Source organism: Solanum verrucosum, unplaced genomic scaffold (genome assembly GCF_900185275.1).
Source record: "Solanum verrucosum unplaced genomic scaffold, falcon-dt-bn FXZP01000047.1, whole genome shotgun sequence".
Classification (NCBI taxonomy): domain Eukaryota; kingdom Viridiplantae; phylum Streptophyta; class Magnoliopsida; order Solanales; family Solanaceae; genus Solanum; species Solanum verrucosum.
The window spans coordinates 1,470,627-1,498,472 of record NW_026020155.1 but is presented as its reverse complement, the minus strand read 5'-3'; the positions used below and the strand labels follow the sequence as shown (position 1 = coordinate 1,498,472).

Sequence of the window (27,846 nt, the reverse complement as noted above, 5' to 3'; positions counted from 1 at the left end):
ATCCCCAATTCATTTGAGAGTTTTGCTGATTGAACCGCCTTAACAGGTCTTCCTTTTCCAGTTGGGATCTCTATCACCATCTTTTTCCCTAAAGCCCTCTCCATTTTTTCAAGACCTTTTCCCCTTGTTTTTCCTCGACCCCTCTTAAATCTTGCCGTATCATCTGATTAAGAAAAGGTTAGTTTGAAATAATATCTTAATTGTAATATACTTGTGTATACATTTTAGTATTTCTAGATTCAATTAAGAATATTATGATTAAAGTTTTACATAACTAAAAGCTTTAGCTATTTAAGTTTTGGCTTCAAACCTGAAAAGTAACTAATAGCTATGTGTTGATTTATACAAGAATTTGTATTACCTGTCGCAGTAGCAGGAGTACATTTATTTGACTCATCGGCAGATTGAGCAGATGAAACAGTTTGTCCAGTAAGTGTTTTTTGCTTATAGACACGTCCTCCTGGAGCTATGACGTTTCTTATATCCCTGCAAAATATCATGGCATATGCACAACAAATGATAATTATGAACATTTTGTGTTTTGATATGTCTCTCTATTACACAGGGCTGGAGATTTTACATTCAACTGGGATTTACAGGCAGTTGTGAGAAGTGTCTGCAACATGAAGATATGAGAAATTTCTACAACATTAATAATACCACTGTTCTGGTCAATCACAGTTTTTATGAGGATCCTGCTCATGGTAATTCTTATAATAACACAAATTACCAACTCTCATTCCAAACAAAGTGATTGTGTTGGTGAGTTTAGTGTCTCCTTCATCGGAACAAACAAACACTCTGAGATAACCCTATGCAGCAGAGAGCTAAGTCTTATGAATGGTATCTGGGATGATTCTCACTAGTTTATTGTATAATTTAGATAGAAAACTACATAGGTTAGAAGGGACAAACAAAGAATATATGATCCCTATTCCCTATATATGACTTCTGAAGAAAGAAAATATAAAGACAAGGACCAGAATGAAGTATAGTTTCCCATTTGATGCTTTATACTCTTCTCACAGCCAATTCCTTTCATATGACAGTGAATAGTTACTTCACAACAAAAGAGATCATACCAACTACATGAGGCAAACATAGATGCTAAAATAGCAGTTTATGTATTGGAAGTAGCACTCTTCTTCTTGCAGAACAGAGTCAAAGTAACTTATAATATTAGGGACAACCAAAAAGGAAGAAAAGTCAATCAAAAAAACAGAATAAGAGACTTAGATCAACAAGTTACCCTTCAATCCCACTGTCTCGATTGAATTTCTCAGCCAATATCTCATATATTTCCATTAGATTCTCGTCGTAACAAAGCGCCTATGCCATGCCTGCAAAATATCATGGCATAGGTGCTTTGTTACGACGAGAATCTAATGGAAATATATGAGATATTGCCTGAGAAATTCATGAGGCAGATCAATGGAGATGGAGAAACAAAAGGATGGAGAGAACTGATCATTCAACTTTTCTCAAGAGCTACTCTATATGTAATGACTTTGAAGATTGTCCAAAGATTTCTTTGTAAAATTAAAATCTTATACTCTACAAAAGAATAACTACATCGAATCAAGTTTAGTGCAGACCTCTAAAATCTGAAATAAAAAAACTAAGAAGTGATCATGTAGAACCAAACTAGTGATTGCTTAGATGCACAAAGAAACGTGAGCAACATAGAATTTAACAACTAATTGACATAACAAAATACAAAATCTTACAGCACATCAACTGATTTCATTGAGCTTAAATCGTTACAAAGAAATATAGTGCTGAAAAATCAAAGGGAAGAACGAATTTCAGTCTTCTTGTTCTCTGTTTTTTCAAAGGAATCATTCATACCTGGTACGTTTCTTCAAGCTCGGAAATGTAACTTCAGTCAGGAGTTCGCTTTTCATTTGTCACATATGTATATATATACATTCTTCTAAAATCAATTTTGGAGCCAAAAATTTCAGAAATTAAGCGCCAAAACGCAGTTCTTTTTTGCATTTTTTATCCCAAAGATCGATGGTTCTGTTTTGGTGGAATCAAAAAAGAAATTTTAAGAGTTGGGGCGGTAATCCCAAAAACTTGGGAAGTGGAAAGGTTGAGAAGTGGTAGGAGTGTTAAGTTATGTTTTCTTCTGAAGGAAGTTAAGCTATTTATCTTAAAAGCTTATTTGGAATATATATATATATATATATATATATATATATATATATAAAAAAAAAGAGGAGAAAAAAGAAAAGAAAAAAAATAAATTCTCACTCCTTATGTTTAAAGATAAATTTAGAAGCAATTACAAGGTTGTAAATCTGTACGCTATAAGATGTAAAATAATTTTATAGTTGAAATCTGTGGAATTTCAGTGTGTGATCATCCCGTCATTATTGGCGTGATTGGAATATCTTAAAATATATTCCAATTAGTACGATATTTGACATTCCACGTGTTTTTTTTATAAAAAAAAATATATTAACATTTTAAAAATAAATTTAACTATCTTGCCATTATAATAAAAACAATTCTTTATAAAGAATTACTTTATAGAAGTTTAAAATAACATATTGTAATATTTACATGCCACATTGATCCAAATTAAAATCCTATAGCAATATCATACCAAATTAAAATGGTATGGTACAATGTTCCTCTATTCTTTTTCGGTACTATAATTCCATAATGTTTGGTTTGGGGAATTTTCAATTAGCAATTCAAGCTGTTAAAAAAACTGTCTTTTTGTATTGTATCATTAACGTCTAAAAACTTGTTCTTTGATGTTAGTATTGTGGGATAAGGCACAAGTACCTCCTACACTATATGACCGAAATATCAGAGACACACCTTAACTAAATTAAGGTCCTATTACCCCCCTCGAATCCATTTTGTAATTTTGTACGCCTTTTTAGCCTATGTGGCCTCCAATCACCACCCATGTGCCTCTACTAAGTGGAGTCAGGGAGAGTTCCACGTAAGACAAAAGGTGTACAATTAAAAATATATTTTGTGAGAGGAGGTATTTTCACACGATATGGGCGCAAGGGGCCATTTTGGGCATGAATAGCTGAAGTCGGGTCGAGTTTTGAAAAAGAGAATTTTGTCCAATGATATGTATACTCCCTAAGATAAATGTCAATAATTGGAGTGTTACACTAACTTTTTGTGGTAGAAACACGCTAGGAGTGACTTATTGAATGTACTTTCACTACTATATTTGTTATTGAGACTTGCGATCAACTTCAATCCACTCTCAATTAAATCTATCAAACAAAATACTCATTTAGCGATTAAGACTTTTGAACCAACTAAAATTAACTAAATCATAATACATGTATTTTAATTTTGGCACAAGCTAAACTTCAAATTCCTCATATTCAACTACAAAGAAGTATTTTCATGATAAGAATGAGATCAAACCACGACCACTTGACAATCTTACGCGACAATTACTAAATATTTGGAAGAAAACTTATGCTTACAACTCCACTAATTACATGATTTATTCTTACAATAGACATAACTCTTTCATAGAGACAATAATAGAAATAAACGTAAAGGGACGAAGATCATCTGTTTCACGGCAGTAAACGGGGTGCAGGAGTTGGATCTTTAAATCGATGGATTCTGAACTCGAACTCAACTCGGACTGAAAAAGAATAACAGATCAGACAAAAATATAATTTTCTATATATATATAAAATATATAGTCAAGTGAATAAAGTTGATAAGAAATAAAATTTAGGGGAACAAAAAGAAAAGTCATTAGATGAGTCAAATATATAAATGATTCATTACTTTTTATTGATAAATGAGCTAAAGTTGATAAGTTTTTTGCACTCTGATTTCAAAACAACCCAACATCTACTCTCATTATTTCTCATCCAAAACAAAAGATACCCATCTTTCCCATCTGTTTAGCTCTCACGATTCTCCTATTCAGTAGTTGTGGGACTTGTCACCGATCTTTTTGCTCATACCTCCACCTCGCTAGTATATATTCAGGTAAGGTTCTATGTTTCTTCTCTCTCTTGTTTGCTATCAGAACCATCCCATATCCCCTTCAGGCTTCAAGCCCATATTTATGCAAAGTTACATGAATTATGTGCTTTATTAGTGACGCAGTTTATGAGTCCCTATGAATAGGGATTATTGTGAATGTTATTCTGAAATATAAACTAAAGTTCTAAACTTTTCAGAAGGGTTGAACACCCGTTCATTGCTGCCAAAACAAAGCTTATATTAGGATGCCTGCAACATGTTCGACAGATTGTCTGAGAGGCGATTTTGTTCACTAGTGAAGTCTGATTTACCGAGTGATATTAGGAGTTGATTGGGCGTGAGTTTTAGGTAGTCAAGTAGGTTTTATACTACTTGGTCATATAGCTCAAGCATCAGCAGTTGCTAGGCTTAACAACAGTTTGATTGTTGTGGCATCTATTGTGTTTTCGAAAGACCTGCGAAGAGCTTAAAATTAATTTTACCTTGTGAAGTCAGTTTTTTTATAGTATTTAATTATTATTTGGTTATATGTTTGTGCAGTTTATCATGGATAAGGGATGGATGCATGAACCAAAGTTCTTTAAAAGATATGTAGAGGGTGTCCATCTTTTATGAAACTTATCCGAACTCACTTTGATCGAAATACTAAAATTCGATGCCCCTGCCAAGATTGTTTAAATATAAATTTTCAAACACAAGATGTAGTATATGATGACTTGTTGTTGAAAGGAATTATGAAAGATTACGTGCAATGGATATACCATGGAGAACAATCACAAATGAGAGATAATGATGAAGCAATTGACAATGAAGATGAAAATGAGGAATGGATAAATGAAGAAAATGTCAGCCATAATGAAATACATGACATGTTAGAAGAAATCGGTGGAAAATCACAAGCCAATCAGGAGACAACATCCAGTAACAATGGATGTGATAATTTGAGCGAGAGCGAAGCAAAGAAGTTTGAGAAATTGTTGAAAGAAGCTGAATGTGAATTGTACCCGGGATGCAAAAAATTTTCGAAGCTTTCATTTGTTGTGAAATTGCTCCACTTGAAAGTGTACAATCAGTGGAGCAACAAGTCATTTAATATGTTGTTAGACCATATTTTCTAAAAGTGTTAGACCATTTAAAGGAGAATATGATGCAATACCGAAGAAAGATTTTGATATGGCTCAGTGGTATGTGTTAAATAATTGTGAAGAAGCAAAGCCTTTTCTACAGTAAGTTTTCCTATTTATCTATATTGGTTTTCTGTTATTTTAAATTACTCATAAATTCATTTTTCCTATGTAGGGAACACAAAAATGAGTTGTTAAACCAAGATGTTGTGAATATAGAAGAGAAACATAGAGAACATTTTTCTTTATGGTTCAAAGGGAAAGTAAGTGATTTTAAAAATGACAATCGTGTTGTGTTTAAGTTTAACTTTTTCTTCTTTACTAATTGAATGCAATAATTTTTCATCATAGATTATGCATTTGTCTAATAAGGAGAATTCAATGTCTATCAAGAAGTTATATCCTTTGGCAATGGGACCTAATATTCGAGGAAGGAGATATCCTGGTTGTATTGTTAATGGTGTTAGGTACCATATTCAAAGTCGTGATGAATTACGTAAAAGTCAAAATAGTGGCACAGTTGTTGAAGGCTATCATGAAAATGAAGTGATTGACTTTTATGGTATTATAGTTGACATTAATGAGTTAGAGTATATAGAAGGCAATCGAGTTGTTCTATTTAAATGCAAGTGGTTTGATCTTCGTAAAAAAACTGGGATGCAGAAAGATAAAAATTTTACCAGTATAAATGTAAATAGATTTTGGTATGAACATGATTCTTTTGTACTAGCTACTCAAGCAAAGCAAGTATTTTATATTTGTGATCCGAAATTAGGAAAAAATTGGCGAATTGTGCAAAAATTTCAAGATAGACATATATATGATGTGCTAGAGATGCAAAATTCAAAGGTGGAAAGTGATGAATTACACACTACTGATGAAGTGTATCAAGATGTGTCAATGGAAAGTAACATGATAGATGTTTCTATTGAGGATATGCCGATCCAATTACATAGAGATGATGTTGATTCAATTACCTTGGATTCAAGTGCATATGAATTTAAGGTTCAAACAGAACATGAATTTGGTTACAATACCGAAGATTCTGACCTAGAGGACGACAGTATAATTGAGTACATAAGTGATCTTGATAGAACTGAAGGCACTACAAGTATTGATAAAGATGAAGATGGTGACACAGATGATGAAGATGACATTGATTTTTTGATGTAACTTCATAGTTGTAGGGGCTTACCTTTCATTGACTACGACTAGTGCGTCTCTCCTTCTTCTTCCAGGTATGTATTCTATTATTCTTGTTCCTCATCATCTCCTTCTTTTTCTTCCTCGCTAGAGTCTGGCTAAAAAAATAATTTCAAACTTTTGCTCGCACTCGTTTGACTGTTTCCTCTGTTTCATTAGACTTCTATTGGAGTTTTCTCTATTTTTTAAATTTTGGGTCTGGTCTGGATTGTTTGCTTTCATTAAGTGTTTTCTTATTTAATACATTAACTTAATTTGGATTGCATTGGATTGTCCTATGGAGGATGTTCCTCTATCTACATAAATCAAGTCACATTTGTGATCTATAAGAATACCACCAGTCCCAATCTTTCCTGGGTTCTTCAAAGCGCTCCCATGAGTATTTAATTTAACAATGGATGGAAGAGGTTTAAACCAGTTAACTTGAATGACCCTCATGTCATGTTTACAACTTTCAATTAGAGAAATCAGCTCATTCCTGGACTTCAGGATCAACATTACAATTTGTGGGCTTTTGAGAATTTATTTCTTAATTCATACCTGCCTGCAAGTGTTGTAAATTTTGCTGCTTAGCATCCTTATGACTCTGAGGTGATCTAGGACTGTAAACATTATTACTATTGCCATCTCTAGAACTGGATATTGGCACGGTGGAATGACTTGATTCTTTGAGCATAGCTAGATTAAAGTGTGCTATTTCCTCTCCAGTTGTTGGAGTCACTCGAATTGCACCAGAAATAACCTGAGAAATAATTTCTTGAATCCAACAACAGTGTTAATTTGGAATCGCTCCCCTGCTCTTTTTATTGTTACTCGATTTCTCATCAACATCAAAAACCTTTCTTATTGATGGAAATTTATTTTTGAAGTTGGTCTCCAAATCTTAAAGTTCTCCTCACAGTTATGTGAGTTGTTGGATCTGGTACAGCCAGCATATTTGATGAAGTTGTTCAGTCTTCAAAGCAGTATCTTGATGTGGCATTTGCACCATCAAAGGGTATTGAGTAAACTTCCCACTTGCTCTTTTGACATTTAGAAATAGCATAAGGCACACACATGTGCATCAGGGATGACACTTGCATTTGTCATTCATTTAAATACATTTTTTTCCTTGCAAACTGTTCTGCAGTAAAAAATTGACTGATGTTATGTTTTTGCCTGGCTGACTGAAAATTTCATTATATTTGCATTTTCAGCAACTGGCAAGGTTTTAGCTTTAGAGCTTCCGAAGAATGGGAATGACAAGTGCACTGTTCTCTATCCTGCTTCAGCAAAAGCCAGCACTGACATCGATATATTGCTCCATCTCTTTATGTTTCTGTCTCGCCTAATTCTCCCATCAACCTGATTTCATACAGAAATCTCTTTTTCCATGCATTCTCGTTCTGATTTTTCTGGTTCTGTAGGGATCTATAGTTTCTGCAAAGGTGCCTTTTTCTATTGTAAACCGTCATTCAAGAAAAAAATTAAAAAGGAAGAACAAAAGAAACATATTAACCCCAAAAATCACAGCCCATTCCCTTTCCTCATGGCCATAATCTGTACAAGAGTCTCATTCATCCGATATTTTGCAACTGTCTCAGCTTGATAGTTTATGTTTAGTATGCAAATTTTCCTCGGAATACAGAAGTACTTTGAGTAGTTTTAAACTGACATATGGCTCCTTTATTTCAGAGGAAGGACATTTTGGGCGGGGATTCGAGGTTACTCGGCTGAACACTTACACAACGGTATGATATTTCTCCATTGCCCAATTGGAGAAGAAAATTCATTTTTACTCACATGAGACCAGTGTGCTTGCAAATTTGGTAACACGCACTTGCCCTGAAAAAGAGGGCCACTTGTCATCTTTTCCTGACATATGGTCAAAGTTCAGATAAAGCACCACATCTTGGATCCTTCTCTTGAGATGGAACTAATTAGTTTTCATTCTACTGCGTATAACCTTTCCATTTCTTGCAGGCACCAGTCAATCACGTTGATCAATATCTTCTTGAACTAGCACTCTCTGCTCCCGTTGTTGCTGTAGCATCTCCTTCTGCCCTCAGGTACAATGTTCCAAAATATTCATTTTTATACCAAAAGTAGACAGATGACACGTTGATATCTATTATTGTCATAAGCAAGTGCACTAATTCTATAGCGGATAACTGTAATTCCACCAACATGCTAGAAAATATTAGACAGATGTTTTCGGACATAGTTCATTGAGCCAGGGAACAGGGTATGGTTCATTTAGAGGCTTTATTCTCTTTTTCCTTTCTCATTCCTTTTTCCTTCTGCTGGGTTATTTGACAGGGTATGGGCTAATCTTACTGCATCGAGACAGTGGGACAATGCTGTTGAATGTATTGGGGAGACAACAACTTCTGCAGCTAAAAAACTTGGGTTCAGAAATATATACTATCCAACAAGTCCTGGTCTTGAAGGGTAACTTGTTGATCTAAGTCTCTTATTCTGTTTTTTTGATTGACTTTTCTTCCTTTCTGGTTGTCCCAAATATTATAAGTTACTTTGACTCTGTTCTGCAAGAAGAAGAGTGCTACTTCCAATACATAAACTGCTATTTTAGCATCTATGTTTGCCTCATGTAGTTGGTATGATCTCTTTTGCTGTGAAGTAACTATTCACTGTCATATGGAAAGAGTTGGCTGTGAGAAGAGTATAAAGCATCAAATGGGAAACTATACTTCATTCTGGTCCTTGTCTTTATATTTTCTTTCTTCAGAAGTCATATATAGGGAATAGGGATCATATATTCTTTGTTTGTCCCTTCTAACCTATGTAGTTTTCTACCTAAATTATAAAATAAACCAGTGAGAATCATCCCAAATACCATTCATAAGACTTAGCTCTCTGCTGCATAGGGTTATCTCTTAGAAATTTTAACCTTCCTGTAACCATTCACAATATTATTTGTTTAACCTTTTCAATATTATGGAGCTCAATGTTAAATGAGACACTTCTTTCAAAAGCTCATCTTCAAATTAAAACTCTACAGAAGTTCTAAGACACCCATCCTTTTCTATTCTTACCTATTTACCACATTTTTCTTGTGTCTTAATAGTGGCTCATAATTTTCCATAGTACTTTATTGAATTGGTAATTACTACTTCTGATGCTTCGATTTTATCATTACATGTTTGTTTTTTTGCTTCGGTTATTGTACTGTTTGTTGTTGCTACCGATATGGTTACTTCACTATGGCATTTCCTTTCATCATTGGTTTTGATATGCTTTATTTGAGTAAAGGGTCTATTGGGAGCAGTCTCTCTACCTTCACAAGGTAGTGGTAAGGCTGCGTGCACACCACCCTCCCAGACCCCACTTGTGGGAATACACTCGGTATGTTGTTGGTAATTACTACTACTACTGCTACTATTTTTTAAGGTAATATTTTAGTAAGTAGCTTTTAGTGAAGGATAACATTGTATTAAGTAGCTTTACAAGAGACTATTATTCTCCTTGCTTGACTCTCTTTGAAAATATTGTGTATATTAGATAGAATCAATTACATAGATATTATTTATTTGTAGTTATGTCTTTCCTAATTTTGACTAGATGTCTGTATAAACACTCAATTGCTCAGGAGAATGATCAAGCAATGCATTCTCAATTCTTTTTCCATGTATCTTTTTATCACATTCTTGTCTGATAAAGGGCAAGGCGCTACTGCTATCTATCCTCTTTTTCTTATGCCCCTTGTCTTGGCAATCGAAACTCCCATCTGACTAGAAGGTTATATGCTGAGTAAATTGGGTGATGTTGTGACTTGGCAAGTACAAGTTTAATTTGAATATTTGTGTTTCATCTTTCTACAACTATATCAAATAAAAATCAGACTAAATTTAAGTCAAATGTTAGTACTGTAAGTTATTCCATTGAGAAAGCTTAAGCATTTAGGAGCTAGGGTTGAGTGGCTTGGTGAATGATCATGCAGAATGTGGTGGATAATCTTTATTGTCAAGCACCAGATTTTAAGTGTCAGGTTCTTGGCTATTTCCTAACTGCTAATATGAGTACTTGTGATAGAACCCGGTTCTCAATTGGGGCAAAGACCATATGCTGATATGCTCATTGACCCATGGGAGTATTACCTCTCATGCTAACTCTTTTAGGGATGTAGTGAGATATCTAGGAGGCAGGGACTATATATTGGTTTCCACTTTCCGTTATGTATTTGTCAGTTACGCTTAAATTTGATCTACTTGATGCTATGAGGTCACATGATGCAGGTGGGTAAGCAGAGTTCTGGAAGCGTTAGAAGTTAATGAGCAAGTCCAAAAGGTTTGGTGCAATTTTTGTGTTGTTTTAGTGTGAATATGGTGCGGTTTTTTTGGTGCAATTTTGGAGTCTGTTTTTGGAGCTTTTGTCGTGCAGTTTTGGAGCTGTTTTGCTGTTGTTACGGTGATTTTCTGTTGTTGTTTTTGGTGCAGTTCTAGTGCTTTCTGGTGGTGGTGTTGATGCAAGTTTAATGCTGATTTAGAGGCTATTGTGATGCTGTTGTTTTGGTGTAATTCAAATGTCATTTTGATACTTTTCTGGTGTAATTTTCGATCTTTTGCTGCTATGTTGGTGCAACCATAGTGTTGTATTAGTGTGAATTTCGTCCAGCTATTTTGGTTCATTGTCAATACTATTTAGGTGCAATTCTAATGTTATTTTGATGAGCTTTTGGAGCTATTTTGATGCATTGTTGGTGCTCTGTTGCGGTTTTAGTAAAGGTTTACTAAAATTTTAGTGTTGTTCGTTCTAGTACAAATCTGATGTCTACTTGTCATATCTCGAGAATGGTGTAGTCACTACAATAATTAACGATTTCTTCTATGTTAGAGGTTATAGAAGACCTGGAAAACATATTTGCTCAAGTAGTAGAGGCTTTTCATTCATATTATTTTTTGTTAATATTATTTACCCAGAAAATATTTTTGTTCCTTATTTATTAGTGTTGTTAATCTATTTTAAATATTCATTATGAGATGTCTTTAATAGCATGCATCTCTTTTGTCAAGTGGCTGACATTGATTTTATTTTTGTCAAAAAATTGTTATACATGTCTGCAATGAACACAAAAAATTGTTATACATGTCTACATAAATACAGAAAATTTACCTTATATATACCGTGTAATTTTTTACCGAGGGGGTTCAGGTGAACCCCTTGGAACCCATGTGGGTCCGGCCCTGCTGGTGAACTCTCTCACTACCCTATAGATCTGCACTCGAGCGTAGCCAAATGTTATTTTTATATTTAAATTTTAAAAAATCGTGATAAATGGTTAAATTATTCAACTACAAAATTTAAATTGTCACTATTTAACCATTGTATATTTTGTGACAAAATTATGTTGTCACTAAGTTGCAGGTTAATTAGAGACAATAAAATAATCGTCACTAATTGCTTATATTATTAGAGACGAAAACTAAGGTCACTATTAAATATATAACTTTGTGGCTAAAAGCTTACAACATTCAACTACGAACTCTATTTTGTCGCTATTGCAACAACTTATATTTTGTGATGAAATTTTTTCGTGTCCAAAATTGTAACTAATTTTATGACAAATAACATTTTGTCACAAATTGGATACATTATTAGCGACAAAATAATGTGTCATTGATGAATTAAAATTTGTCACTAGTTGTACTTAATAAATGGCGCCAAATTATTTTTGGTGGGAAACTTTACTGGACAAAACTTTGCTACGAAATTGTACATTTCGTCACTAAAAGTATGTTGCACATACATTTAAATACGAAATGTATTTTCTGTCATAAAAGGTGAATAATTAGTGACGAATTTTATATCGTAACTAATAATTTCGTAGCTAAATATCACATTTGTTGTAGTGCCCCCTTAAGCGAACCCTATTTCCCTTCTATATATTTGCTTGTTGTTCACTGTGAAAAAGGGATTTTTTTGGGAGTTAAATTTTTCTTTTGAACTAAGGCAGAGAGTTGAAAAAGATTTGGAGGAAAAATACCAGAGATATAAGAAAAACAGAGAAAATATATTCCTTTATAAATCGATTAAACAGTAAAAAAGTGGGGAGGGCAAGTCATTTTTAAAAGTTTTTCTCTTGAAGCTCATCCAAGCTTTTTGGGGAAAAGTCTCGTGTGGTGGTGGAAGTCGGCTGTCTCGAACTCGTCCGTTCCAATTCGCTGCCTGAAATAAGGTAATTCCTTCTCCTTTACGACATTCTTTCATCTCTTACACTCTAAAATGATGTTCTAGCTTCTTAAAGTCTGTTTTGTTGTGGCTTGTCACTAAGTTCTTGGTATCTTGATATACCATGTGCGTTTTTAAGCGATTTCTGTTATTTAATCTTAGTGTCGAGTCAAAGTTTCTGTTGTTTTTAGTATGGTGGAAGTTCTACTCCTCTGTTCAAGCCTTTGTTTTTTTGTTATTTGTCCTTTCGATTTCTCTTTTTGAATGTCTGTTTTCGCTTGTTTACACCACCTTAAAGCGTTGGGCTTCGTTTGGTATGTTAGTATTAGTGTTGCTCTCGGATAAGAATAGGAACCCGGGAAGATAATCAACTTAATAGTAATGATTTTGTTTTATTGCCTTCCGGATATAATATCTTGGTCATCTCTATTCTTTGATTTCGTCCTTAGTTTGTTAAGTCGGGAAACTGTTGTCTCGTGGATTGTTACAATTGCCATATGTGTTATTTGAAATAAGCATGCCTATCCTTCTTATTCGCATTTTTCATTTTTCGATAGGTGTTAAAATCCCTCTTTTGTTCTTGTAGGGAGTCATATGATTCCCATGACTTACCTCTTAAATATTGTTGTGAGGATTAGCGTATGTTAAAACGTTTAGGTTCTTTTTAATATTACACATGTTGTCTACTGTCTTGTTTAGTCATAGGAGAGTATGGTATGCATCTTTCCTTATTATTTGGAGTTTGTTGTTGGAAGAAAGGTTTGTTATATATGTCGCCTCGTATTATGCCAAATTAGTAGCTGTTTATCTTAGCCTAAGATCTCGAGACCCAGCTTCTTTTTTTCTCGCATATGTTCTAATTGGAGTTTAGTGGTATCGATTCTACCTTCGAAAAGCTCGTTCTCAAATTATCGGCTCCCTATTGATTATCATTGGTAGAAATTTTTCTTACTTGTTGTTGACTTATTGCTTAATTACAAAAGTTCGGTGGTTGATGTGTTGTTCAAATATCAATGTTGATTTTGTTTAAACTTTGGTCTTCACTGTTTTTCATGTCATTCTGAAAAATTGCTCAACATACATATAGTCATCCCTTTTCTCTCAATAAAAAGTAATCAAATTCATATTTCCATGTTTTAGATTTGTGCAAGATTTTTCATCTGTGGGTCCCGCTGTTTCAGTTTTTTTTATATGGTAGTTATTGTGAAGTCCTCTTCTTTTATTTCAAATTAGTATAGTAAGTTGTAATGTACTGATCCTACACATTCCTTTTTTTATATGATACACGTGACTTTGCCTTTTGTTACATTTTTTGTGTCTCATCTCATGCTTTAAAATATTGTAAGTGGACCCCCCAATGATCCCAATATTTGGATAAGCACGGGGTAATTGTTGATTTTTTTTTAAAATAACGCTTAGTTCCTCCATTCATTAAGTTTGAGCTTAAGGTTATTACCGTTACGTGGTATTTTGACAAACTAAAGTGACTTCATTAGTGTTCTGCATGGTCTTTCAAAATTAACAGAAGTCTGTGATCGATCGAGTATTATAGCCTAGATTATTTTATTCGCCTTCATTCCATTGTTAAAGCAGTCTCGATTTGATCAAAACTATCTTGTGTAAACCATATGTGTCCTCCCTGTCAAGATTGATTAATGTAGTGGCCTCTTTTCTTTCACTTTTATTTTATTTCATTAAATTATTGTTTATTCCGTATCTCTTTCATTCGGCTAATTTGTCCTCCTTTTTGTATCATGTGATTTCGTATGAAGTCCAAATTGAACCCAAGTCCTCCATCCTTTCACATTTCGAAATGGGCCACGAAGGCCCCAAAAATTTTTATCGAGTCAGATCCTTCAGAAAAATGACGAACAGGTCCTGGAGCTTGAAAGAATATGCAACAGATTGGAGAGTCAAAAAATTGGCTAAAGGCCCACTCTTTATTTCAAAAACGATATTTTGTTATTTATTGGGCCTAAGCTCATTTAGTCATTATTATTATTTTTGTTAGAAGTTTAGGACGGTTGAAAGAATTGGGCCTAAGGCCCAAAATATAAGAAATATATTTCTTTTACGTTAGTGTAGGACAGGTGCAGGTGACTCAAATGGGCTCAAATACTGGCCCAAATGGACAGAAAAACCAGATTTGAGCCCAAATCTCTTTCCCTCTTCATTTTGATTATGTTTATTTACTTGTTAATATTTGTTGTTTAACCTTAAGGTTTTAAAAATTCAAATCCCCGAAAGACACCCATTTTGAATTAATTACTTAACTAAATTACTCATCTTTCACTTGACTTAAAAAATAAATAAACAATAAATAAATAGGTTTACAAAATATTTCGCTTAGATATATTTCAACATTTTCCCCTTAAAATGGTCATAATTACAAAACAGTTCAATTTTGCAATTCAAGCTAAGTTAAGATTATTTTTAGCCAAATAATTAATCGCCGGATAATCGCGTATTAGTTGGCATTTCGGGTGCTTTAGAACCCTTCCCGAAATGCTAATAAGAACCTCGAACCCTTTGTATATTTACAATTGATTTCTGTTTTAATCTATTGAAAAAATCAATTTTCTTAATTTCACCTTAAAAACTAAGTGACGACTCTAAACCAGTCTTAAAATATCTTTTTAAATAAAACAATCAATCTTATAGGTATCGGAACCGGTACCGAAATGGAACCCGGTTTTTTATCCGGTTGATCCGGTGCGGTAAGAACTGGTTCCTGTCCGGTTGATCCGGTTCAACGGTCAGTTCCAATTTTATTTTTTTTAAAGTTGAACGTTATATAGTCGTTGGCTGGGGCCTAAAACGGCTCAAAACTGCCCTACCCCTCTCTAACCCCTTAACACTATAAATATACCCATATTTTTTTCATTTAAATCACAAATTCATAAACTATTTCATTAACATCTTATAAAATCTCTTAATTTTCAATCTCTCATAAATTCATAATTATTATTTTGTGATATTGACTTGGAGTTCGGATTTTGGAGATTTATTTGAAGTAAACCGGAAGCTTCAATTGGCATCTCTCAATTCCAGCTTTGGTTATACGTCTATTTTTACGTAGACGTTCGGTACATTCGTTCCAAATTTAATTTTTTATTTGTTTATTAATTAAGTTATTTTATTTTATTTTGTTATATTATCTTGCTTGTTTTTCATAATATTTAATTATTTTAAACTTGAACATGAATTTGGAAAGAAATAGTGGTAAAAGACCAATGTCGGAAAGAAAAAATAATAGGGGAGGAGGAGGAAGTAGTTCTAGTTCTAAAAATTTGGCACCTAGATTTAGAATTAATACTAATGATTATACTCATGTTGATGAAACTTCTTTCACACGAGACTCACGACCTATTGAATTTAATTTCGAAAATATAGTAGATCATGAGACTTTAAATAGATGTTTTACTAATTTTGAGGAAGAATTAGATGAGGAAGTAGAAATAAATGACGAAGATGATGAGACCCCTACTCCTACTAGTCCGGCTATCAAATTACCGGAACAAGATGAAGTCCCCTCTTTACCTACTTTTTCAAAGGCCGATGTACATGTTAAAATATCTTTAGTATGAAAATTTTTGGTACAAAATGAGAAAAAAACTATTGTTACTTGCACGAAATGTAAATTGACCATGAAACATATGACTACGGGTACACAAGGGGGAACGGGACGATTAAGAACGCATTTGATAAAGTGTAATAAAGAATTTGCTCGCCTAGATGATATAGAAAGGGCTAATAGAAGTGGAATACCCATACCTGAAAATTGTATGGGAGTTGGAGGTTCTAATATGGTTCAAAGTGTATTAAATATGACTAATCCGGCTAGTCGAAGCACACACCACACATATAGTAAAGAAAAAGATCGTAGAGAATTAGCTAAAATGGTTGTTGTTTGTGGTTTGCCTTTTTCATTTCCTTCACATCCTGGTTTTATTCAGTATATTCGGTAATTGTATAAGCCAGATTATGAAGGTATTCCAAGAAGTACAATTAAAAGTGATTTTTTTAAATATCAAAAAGAATATTGTCATTTTCTTCGTTGTTTATTTGCTTATTATGATGGTAGATTATCTATTACTTCTAATATTGGACGTAGTCCTAATGGTAATGATTATTTTACAATTACTGTCCATTGGATTGACCATGAATGGAACTTGCAAAAACGAATATTAGGATATAAATATGTTGAAGAAACTAAAACCGGTTCTTATATAGCAACAAAAATAAGCTCTATTTTATAATTTTATGGAATATGTGATAAAATAATGAGTGTCACTTTAGATAATGTTTCTAATAATTTAAAAGCAATTGATTATTTAAAATGTAGACTTTGTCCAATTGATAATGATTCTTTTCATATTAAGTGTGCCGCACAGATGTATAATTTGATAGTAAAAGATAGTATTTCTCAATTTGGAATTTCTTGTGAAAAAATTAGACTTGCTTGTAATTGGATTTTTAAAGCTAAAATAAAAGCTAGAATTACAGAATTTAAAAATCGTTGTAAAGAATGTGGACTTGAATATAGAAAAGTTCCAAACGAAGTATGCACAAGATGGAATTCTTTATTTGAAATGCTTCAAGTTGCTTATATTTATCAAGAGCCGGTACAATTAGTTTTTAATGCTCATAATGCGGACCCGAATTTGAGAATCGGCTATGAAGATTGGGAAAATACAAAAGAACTTATTGAATTTTTAAGTGTTTTTTATAAAGCAACAAATGCTGCTTCTGATCAATATTATCCAACTATTTCTTCTGTTTTAGTAAATATTTGTGCTATTTCATCTGAATTTGCAAAATATAAAAGAAAAGATCGATTTGAAGATTCCCTTGCTTTTATGATTGAAAAATTCAAAAAATATTTTTCCCTATTTCTCAAATCTATTTGACTGCTACTACTTTCAACCCAAATTACAAATTAAAAGGTGTTGAAAGAATGGTTGAAAAGATTTATGCAAATTTAGAAATTAAAGATGTGAAACTCCTAGTGTTGAAGATTGTAAAAGTAGCATATATATAAAAGCTAGAGAGTTATATAATACATATAAATCTATGGAAAAAAATATTCCAATAGTTGAACCTCCATCTTGTAGGCCTAGAAGTGATGATACAAATGATTGGATGGATGATTATCTTGAGCTTGAATCATCTACTAATAATGATTTTGATTTATATTTCAATCATGCACGGGAAAATCGGTTCCGATAAGATCTGGTCCAAATCGGTTCCTATCCGGTAACTAAGTGACCGGGGGAACCTTTGGGAATTTCCGGTAAAATCGGTTCCGATAAGATTCGGTTTCGGTAAATAAAACTGGTAACATGTCCCAGTTCCGGTACCGATTTCTGTTGATCCGGTCCTGTCCAATTGTCAGCCTTAGTTTCAACCATGCTAATACTTGTGTAGTATAAGCCGGATGAAAGAGCGGGTAACTTTTCAAGTACAAACTTCTTACCCGACATCATTGTAGTAATATAAAGATATTCATTCTTTTCATCACTTGTAGTCTCAATATAATAGTTATTTTGACGAATGTCTTTGAAACTTAATAAGTTTCTTTGAGACTTACTACAATATAATGCTTCATTGATTATCAAATTCGTTCCTCCGATAAGTACTGAGTTAGCTTTTCCAGAGCCTTCTATTAATTTTGTACTACCATATATTGTATTCACATTAGCTTCTTTCATAACTAAATAAGAGAAATATTTCTTATCTCTTAAGATAGTATGTGTTGTAGCACTGTCTATAAGACATATATCATCATAATTGATTTTGGATCCAACTGATGATAGGGGAATTTCCATATTCTTCATAAAAATAAAAGATATTATAAGAACGTGAAAAACTAACAACAACAAAAAAAACTTTAAGAAATTACACTAAGAACGTAGCAATTAGTAAGACATAATACCTTAAGCAAAACATTTAAGAAGAACAACATAGTAGTACATGTAATAGAAAATAGCAATTATTCTTTTTCATAATTTTATCCCCAGTTAGATGATCAGTTCTTCAATCAATATTCTCATAAAAGTCTTCAGCTTCCAAATGAGTAATATTTGGGAGGCCTTCAAAATCATCATCTTTATAAGCAAGATTTGCCTCAATATCATCATATTTATTTGAGGGAGCTGCTTCATTATCATCATTCCGTAATGTCAAGTGTGCCTCCACATTATCATCTTTTCTTTTGAGAGAGGCTTGATAAAGTTTCACAAAATGATCAGGTGTATGACATTCACGAGCCCAATGACCTTTCATACCACATCAGTGACAAATATTGATTCTACCTCGAGAAGGATTATTTTGAGAATTTTTGTTACTCTCATGTTTATTTCCACCATAATGACGATAATTATTTCGTCCTCTACCACGTCCACGTCCTCGTCCACGACCATGGCCACGTCCACGAGAATTATCTTCTCTTGATTCAGATTGATTATGTGTTGCTACAACATTCGCTTCAGGGAATGGAGCAGACCCAGTGGGACGGGCTTCATGATTTTTCATCAACAAAGTATTATTCTGCTCAGCCACAAGTAGGCATGTAATTAATTCAAAATATTTCTTAAACCCCTTTTCACGGTATTGTTGTTGTAACAACACAATTGAAGCGTGAAATTTGGAAAAAGTTTTCTCAAGTAAGTCATCATCAATGATAGTATCTCCACATAATTTTAATATGGAACTTACTTTATGAATAGCAGAATTATACTCAGTTACAGTTTTAAAATCTTGAAATCAAAGGTGTATCCACTCATATTGAGCTTTTGGTAACACCGTAAGTTTTAGGTGGTGATACCGATCCTTCAAATTAATCCATAATTCAAGGGGGTCTTTCACAGTTAAATATTCAATTCTTAATCCCTCATGAAGATGATGTCGGAGAAAAATCATGGTCTTCGCTTTATTCTGACTTGATGCTTTATTTTCTTGTTTAATAGTATCACCGAGACCTTTAGCGTCAAGGTGGATTTCAGCATCAAGGACCCATGACAAATAATTTTTTCCGGTAATGTCAAGTGCCACAAACTCAAGCTTTGATAGATTTGACATGATGAAAACTAAAAAGAAGATGAATTAGAAATAACAAAGTTTAACTAAGACTAAAATTCTAAAGCAAATAAATATAAATAGATCCTGACAATATGTTCATATAAAAGTAAGTTGATTTTTAATTAATGTAACCATAGAAATAATGATAGTACATAATACTTAAAATTTGATGAGAAATTACCAGGGATTAATTCATCGTATGTAGCTATTTAGTTTTCCTTTAATTGTATAATAATATTTTATCTATTTTAAGTCTATTACTTTTCAAAAATAAAATCTGCAATAAGAAAATGCATTAAATAATTAAATAATAATTCTATTGCAAGTATATAACATTAGTTATAATAATATATAAATAAAAGTTTATGCAGCGTCATATTTCATGACTAGACTTTTGGACATTATTTTAATTATTTTTTTTTCATTTAAGTGAATGTGGTATTTTTCAAGTATAGTTGTCCCTCTCTGCTTTGTCTATAATTTCCCCTTTTTTAACGAACTAATAATATCCTTAAAATATAAAAGAAAGAAAAATATGTTCAATCTTCAGTTTCTTGATTTCTTAGTGTATTTGTTATTGTAATATATACTCAAAATCCAACCGAAAATTATGGTGGCAATTTATTTATATATATATTACTTTAATATAAGAATAACTAAAAGAAATTGTATATATACTGGAGTTAATATAACCCCGTAAATAACAATAGAGTAAAATATATTAAATAAAGATTATCAAACTAATTAACTAAAAATTAAATAGATAAATAAGTACTAACATATAATTAAAGATATATAAGGCATATGTCTTATACCAGAGATAGAAACTTATTCGGAGAAAATTAGAGTCTCGTATTGATGACGTGTTATAAATAAAGAAAATGTTTAACTTATATTGCAAGAGGAAAAAGAGAAGGAATAAGTAAAGTAGAAAGAAGAAGTAAATATTTATTTTCACTCCACTTTGATATCTTGCATTGCATATTCTTTTATTGGGAAAATATTACTTGGAAAAGTGATGTTGCTACAGTAAAAGGGTGGTGGTCTCATGACATCCACATATTTACAACAGTAAAAGTATTATCTTCTTTTTTCTATTTCATGAGAGTAAATCAAAAGAGGCTTATATAGGCAACCAAATGGACCAAACCAAATAGCTCTAACGTTCAACTAAAGAACCAAACGTCTCAAAATTGAAGAGCAATAGTCTCCAAGACTAGTGGATAATTGACTTAGAGAAATGCCAATAAAGGGCTAATAATTAGGGTTAATGACAATAAAGATTATGATTCAATTTGTCAGAAATAAACGTTAGATTTAAAGGAGAATTAATAGCCCCTCAATGCTATTAAATAAGAGATGAAACTAGACAATAATATGAATACTTCATTTTGAGATACTAGAATCATTTTTCCAACACTTCTTCGGTGAAATTTCTAAATTGTCACTGCATTCAACACATCTCATCTTCATCCCACCTCCAAAATCCACATTAGGATAAAAAAATTTATGTACATACCGAATACAAGAAAATAAATTAGAAATTCACTTATTTTTCTATGAAATATTTTGCTTCATATCAAACACAGCTTGAGAGTTTTATTTTTTTCATTCTCTGTCTCTGTCTGATATCCATATTAGACCTCGACTAAATTTGAATTTGCATCGAAAAGTTCTACATTGAGGTAAATCGATCCTTAACAAACACAACTTCGTATCCAGGATAACTCATACCTGATATGAAACCTCAGATTAATAACGAAGAAATACCTATCATGTTTAGCAGGGTAATCCATGTAGCCACTGGTTGAGCCGGGCGCTTATAGTTGTTCTCTTCTTCTTCTTATTGTTTTCGCTTATAGTTGTTATCAAGTCTCCTGATTTTTGTACATATTTTCATTTGGTTGATAAAATTAATTATTACTATTAAAAAAAACTATGCTGTTAAATTAAAGGAAATTCTTACAAAAGCAAGAGATTGGTAGAGAAAAGTGAGACAAGATATAAATCCATTTAAAAGTATTAAACTTTTGATCCGATTTCTCTCTATTTTCCTTCTCTTCATTTTCCCTAGTTCTACTTAAATTGGTGACACATTAGCATGTGACCTCTATAAACTATTGGTCATCAACCATCATAGTCACAATAACAAAAATAGACAAGTACTAATTTCGAGCTATATGTAGATGCTACAAATTAATCATTTGGGTACGGTGTTACATGATTTGCACATGGGGGAGTAAGGAGTTGTTACTTAGCTACGACTTACGAGTTATGGATATGAAGATTAATAAAGATATATATGGACGAAGAGACGGGAGTTATATCTAATATATTTATAATACCCTACAAGCTTTAGAAGTACTATTTCATTCTTTTGGTATGCACCAACCTCATTAATATGGAATATTAGCCACGTACCTAAAGCTTATTGCTCGAATTCAATATCTATATATAGTTTTAAAATTATTTTTAATTTTTTTGCTTCCAAAGAATTATTAATTCACCAATAGAAAGTAGTAATAGAAGATACATAACACGTTACAAACAAGCTATAGAGATGTTAGAAAATGCTAAGGATATGAACTGATTAGCAGAAAGAAACACATAACGCAAAGAAAAAACAGAAATGGAAGAGGAAAATAACAAAGGAAAGAAGAATAAGAGAAGTAATTGGTTCGTCATTCATTTACCATTGCCATTAGCGATTGTTTTCGATGGATTCTGCGACTTGAACTTGTGAAAAATGTTGGTCACTTGATCAACTGCAAGGCCATAGTTGTGCTAAGCAAGTGACCAAGATGAGCTCATTCTGTAATATGATCATTTTACTTGTCGTTTTTACTAAAAACAGATAATACAAAATAATTATCATTGTAAGAAATCAAGGTATAATTAGTTGTTTGTTTATATATTTAACTTTGATCATAAATATGAAGAGATAATGTAATGCAAACAAAAGAAGTATTAAATTGAACGGAGTAATAAATTAGTCAAATAATCTTCTGGTTAATATTTTTCTTAAGAAGTATGCAAAAGAAAACATGTCAAATAAAATAGACTCAAGAGAGTACAAGATTACATTATAGTCAACTATAGTTTGAATACTTTTTATAAAATAAAATAAAATTGGGGATAGGAGAAGGGAAATGAGATGGAAATTACAATGCAGGGAATCGAACTCTCACCAACAAGATAGTAGCTCAAATAGCCAATGAATTGCGCTAGTAAGATTTCTCTCTAGTTTGAATACTTGATTAATTGAAAGAGGTGAAAAAGGTACCATTGGTGTATTATTTGAAATATCATGATTTTACTCAATTATAATCTTTAATTCTTTATATATCATAATTTTCTTGATTTGAACAATTATAGAAACTATTTTTGGAAAATTGAATCGAGGGAACAATTTTTCATAATCGAAAATCAATCAATCGAACCAAAGTTCTAAAAAATCGAACGTCGACCCCTGCCTAAAACGTTGGCAGATTTTTATTTTTTTTGGATAAAACAGAAATAGTATCATAAAAATACAGAAGCACGGAAAAAAGAGAAGAAGAGAGAGAGCATGTAATTCCATTAGCCCTTTTACGTACTATAAAACCTCTGCAAAACCCCTATTTTCTCTGCTCACTAACACATTTTCCCCTGAAAATTGCTCGAACAGAGAAGAAGAAGAGAAGTTCTCGAAGGTCCATTTTCTCTGCCTTTTATATATTTTTTGCTTTAAACTTTAGTCAATTTCATGCTCATTTTCTTGGGAATGGGATATGTTAATACGTTTCTTGTTCACCTTCATCGATTTTTGTTTTTCCTTCCTTACGGAATTCACTTGGTTGGATTTCAATTTGTTAGTTTAGAAGTTGTATGTATGCATGCATATATATTAGTTTTGATTTTTGTAGTTGTTGTTTTTATGTAGAAAAAAAATATACATATCAAAGAGGAAACAGAAGAAAGGAAAACCCCAAAATTCTAAAACCCTGAAACCCCATTCTGCTGTAGCCAAACCCAAATGCTTGGTTTCTCTTACCCGATATACTTTTTGGCCATTATTGTGGTGCTTATACTGTTGTTGTAAATTGATTTGCTTAAATCGTTTGCTTTTAATGTACAATCATCCTAGTCTCTGTTAAGTCACATTGAATTTAAAAAGGTTTAAAATAATCAGATTATATTTTTTGTAATGTGTTTCGGGCATGGCTCTTTTGGTTTTGTGTATAAGAATAATATATAGAATAGCATGTATTAGTGATATTGGGATTAGTAATATTATGATTAGTTATGTTGGGACTATGGTGTCCGGTTTGTCTGTAACCATGCTTATTCATGTATTATAATACCGTGGTTTGCTAGAATTCAAGGTTAGAGGTGGATTCATTGAACAATTTACTATATTTTGAGAATATAGTAACTTTTGCTTTGGTTATCTTCACTATTTTGTTGTTGGTACTTCATTTCTTCAATATTGCATTTTTTCCAAACTTGTTTTGAAAAACGATTTTCTTGTGTTGGGATCTATCTTTAATATTATAATTCCATGTTTTCATCATATGAGTTCTTGTTCTGATTGTCTTTCTTGTTTCCAAATTTGAACGCATTTCAGAAAAGAAAATGGATCTTGAGAAGAAGATTTGGGCTGCATTCGCGGTGCTTTTCTTGACTGCATGTGGGTATAGCTGCTCTTGGCCACACAGCGTGGCTTGTTTGCGCAGTTATCGCAATACTACTGGGTGTACTGTTTGTAGTCCATGGTTTTCTTCGGCTACTGAACATTGGCCTTCCCCCTGATGCTGGTGCTATTGATTTTCCAGGAATGGTGACCTTCTTTATCTTCACACCCCCGCTCTTGATCCTGCAGAAAAACAACCCTCACGTTCATGTAACTTTGTTCCTCTTAATGTCTACTGCGAGTTATTTCTGTGTGCTGATGATGGTTAGGCCGCTGGCGACTGATTTTGGGCTACTCCATGGACTCTTTTACATGACTGTTTTTCTTGCCAATGAAGAGTTTGGGACTCAATGGCCATATTGGCTAGCTTCCGGCCTTAGCGCTTTGATGATAATTCTTCGAGTGGTCATGGAAATGCGGGCTAGACGAGATTAGTAGGAGTATGAATTAGAATTATGACTTACTAACGATACAAAATTGGAGAAATCCTACCACTTCTACATGCTATGAAATAGCTTCAAAAAGTGTTTTTACATCATTTATATATGCAACTTACTTCTTCCAACTTATCCATTGTAGCAATTAGAAAATCAATTCCCAGTTCTCTTTCTTTGTTAAGGGACTACAGATCCATAACTTCTGTGATATCTAACATTTCAGCATGAACAGAAAATTATTGAAATATAACACAGTTTTACTTACATAGGATGTCGAATCAATGCTTTGCTACTTTTTAGTAGGGGTGGGCATTCAGGTTTTTGGTTTTTGGTTATAGCAAAGGGTGTATCAAACATCGAACTGAATTAGTTTGCGACCAACTCTCATAAGAATATCAGAGTTATTTACTGTCCAATGTGCTTACAACAACAACATACCAGTGAAATACCACAAGTGAGATATAGGGATGGTTACACGGACCTTACCACTATCTCTTGAAGCACTGTCCAAAGTGCTTAAATGTTAGAAATCCAATAACAGCATGATACCATAGGTAGACTACCTTAAATGTTCATTCTTCAACACTGTCTTGTGAGTGTTGAAATTAATTAGTATTCCCCATGATTGTACTTGTCCTTATAAAAAATACATATGATATAGTAAAATAATTGTCATTTAAAAAAGTTGAGGTATAATTAATTGTTTCTATATTTATCTTTGCTCATAAATATGAAGAGATATGAATGTAATACCAACAAGGGAAGTATCAAATTGATCGGAGCGATAAATTAGTCAAATTACCTTATAGTTAGTGCTTTGTTTAGGAGTATGAAAAATAAAACATGATAAATAAAATGAACCAAAGAGAGTACACAATTATATTAGTCAACTATAATTTGAATACTTGATTGATTATTATTTGAAATATCGTGATTTCACTCTAATTATACTCTTTAATTCTCTATGTATCATAATTTATTTCATTTGAAAAATCATTTTTATAAAATCGAATCGAACGAATTTGATTCTTTTTTAAAATCGAAAATCAATCAATGAATCAATGGAACCAAAGTTTTAAAAAATTACGTCCACCCCTACCTAAAACATTGGCAGAAAAAAATGGATAAGAAATAGAATCATAAAATGGAAAGCAGAAACACGGAAAGAAAAAAAGAAAAAAAGAGACGAGCTATTTCTGTTGGGCCGTTTTACGTACTATAAACCTCTGCAAAATCCCTCTTTTCTCTGCTCACTAAAACAGTTTCCCCTGAAAATTGCTCGAACAGAGAAGAAGAAGAAGAGTTCTTGAAGGTCCATTTTCTCTGCCTTTTATGTATATTTTTTGCTTTAAACTTTAGTCAACTTCATGCTAATTTTCTTGGGAATGAGATATGTTAATACTTTTCTTGTTCACCTTCCTCGATTTTAGCTTTTCCTTCTTTACGGAATTCACTTAGTCGGATACCATTTTGTTAGTTTAGAAGTAGTATGTATCTATAATTCTATATTAGTTTTGATTTTTGTTGTTCTTACTTCTTAGCTTGTTTTGATGTAGAAAAAAAAATATACCAAAATTCTAAAACCCTTAAACCCCATTCTGCTGTAGCCAAACCCAACTGTTTGGTTTCTCTTCCCCGATGAAATTTTTGGCCATTATTGTGGTGCAGTACTCTTGTTGTAAATTGATTTATCTCCATCCTTTTACATGAGTCTCTGTTAAGTCACACAGAATTTCGGAAGGCTTGAAATAATCAGGGCACGGCTCTTTTGGTATACTGTATAAGTATAATAATAGTATATAGAATAGCATGCATTAGCCATATTGGGATTAGTAATATTATGATTGGGACTATTTTTTATCCGGTGTTCGGTTTGGTGTATTCAGGGCAGTTTTGTGTTTAACCATGCTTATTCATGTATTAATAACACCGTGGTTTGCTTGAATTCAAGGATAGAGGTGGATTCATTGAACAAGTTACTATATATCTAACATTTGTGTTGCCATCACCTTATTAAAGAGGCATTTTGGTGGCTAGAAAGAAAATAATGTAACATGAACTGGAATGAAAAGAGTATTGAATTAATGCCCATGGTATAAAGAATCTTCTGCTAGATAGAGTTTAGTCTTCCCATGGTTTGAAATTTTAGCTTTCTGTAGTTTTTTTTTGGTTTCAAGTGTAAACTGGTAGGAGTAGTAATTAGCTCCACTTTTACTTTGGTTATCCTCACTATTTTGTAGGTAGTACTTCATTTCTTCAATATTTTCATCACAGCTTTGCAGTTTTTCAAACTTGTTCTGAAAAACGAGTTTCTTGAGTCGAGGGTGTATCTTTGACCACCTCTCTACCCCACAAAGGTAGGGGTAAGGTCTGACTCCACTGGTCTGTTATTGTTGTTGTAGTTATTAGCTGAATTTCAATATCATAATCCATGTTTTCATCATATGAGTTCTTGTTCTGATTGTCTTTCTTGTTTCCAAATTCAAACGCATTTCAGAAAAGAAAATGGATCTTGAGAAGAAGATTTGGGCTGTATCCGCAGTGTTTTTCTTGACTGTGGGTATAGCTGCTCTTGGCCACACAGCGTGGCTTGTTTGCACAGTTGTCGCTATACTACTGGGCGGACTGTTTGTAGTCCATGGTTTTCTTCCGGTACTGAACATTGGCCCTCCCACTGATGCTGATGATCTTGATATTCCAGGGATGGTGGCCTTCTTCATCTTCACACACCCACTCTCGATCCTGCAGAAAAACAACCCTCATGTTGATGTACCTTTGTTCGTCTTAATGTCTACTGCGAGTTATTTCTGTGTACTCATGATGGTTAGGCCGCTGGCTACTGATTTTGGGATATACTCCATGGACTCTGTGACATGACTGTTTTTCTTGCCAAAGAGTTTGGGACTGGCCGGCAACCTTGGCTAGCTTTTGGCCTTTGCACTTTGATGATATTTCTTCGACTGATCATGGAGAGGCGGACTGTGGTCCATGTTGCTGCTAGACGAGATTAGTTGGAGTTCCTGAGTTGAGACCGATCATTCAAATAGATGGGGGTAAACTAATGAGTATTACTAACGATCCAAAATTGTAGAAATCCTACCACTGCTACATGCTATGAAATAGCTCAAAAAGTGTTTTACGTCATATATGCAACTTACTTCTTCCAAACTATCCA

General features: G+C 33.0%; 1 protein-coding gene across 1 annotated transcript; it reads left to right on the top strand.

The window, feature by feature from the left end:
- The first annotated feature begins 6,708 nt into the window (after positions 1-6,708).
- Positions 6,709-10,800, top strand: LOC125828275 (uroporphyrinogen-III synthase, chloroplastic-like). Its single transcript, XM_049507589.1, has 9 exons — positions 6,709-6,721; positions 7,225-7,311; positions 7,511-7,604; positions 7,987-8,044; positions 8,277-8,362; positions 8,613-8,744; positions 10,550-10,601; positions 10,695-10,704; positions 10,751-10,800. The coding sequence occupies exons 1-9, from the start codon at positions 6,709-6,711 to the stop codon at positions 10,798-10,800; spliced, it is 582 nt and encodes a 193-aa protein (XP_049363546.1).
- Positions 10,801-27,846: the final 17,046 nt, after the last annotated feature.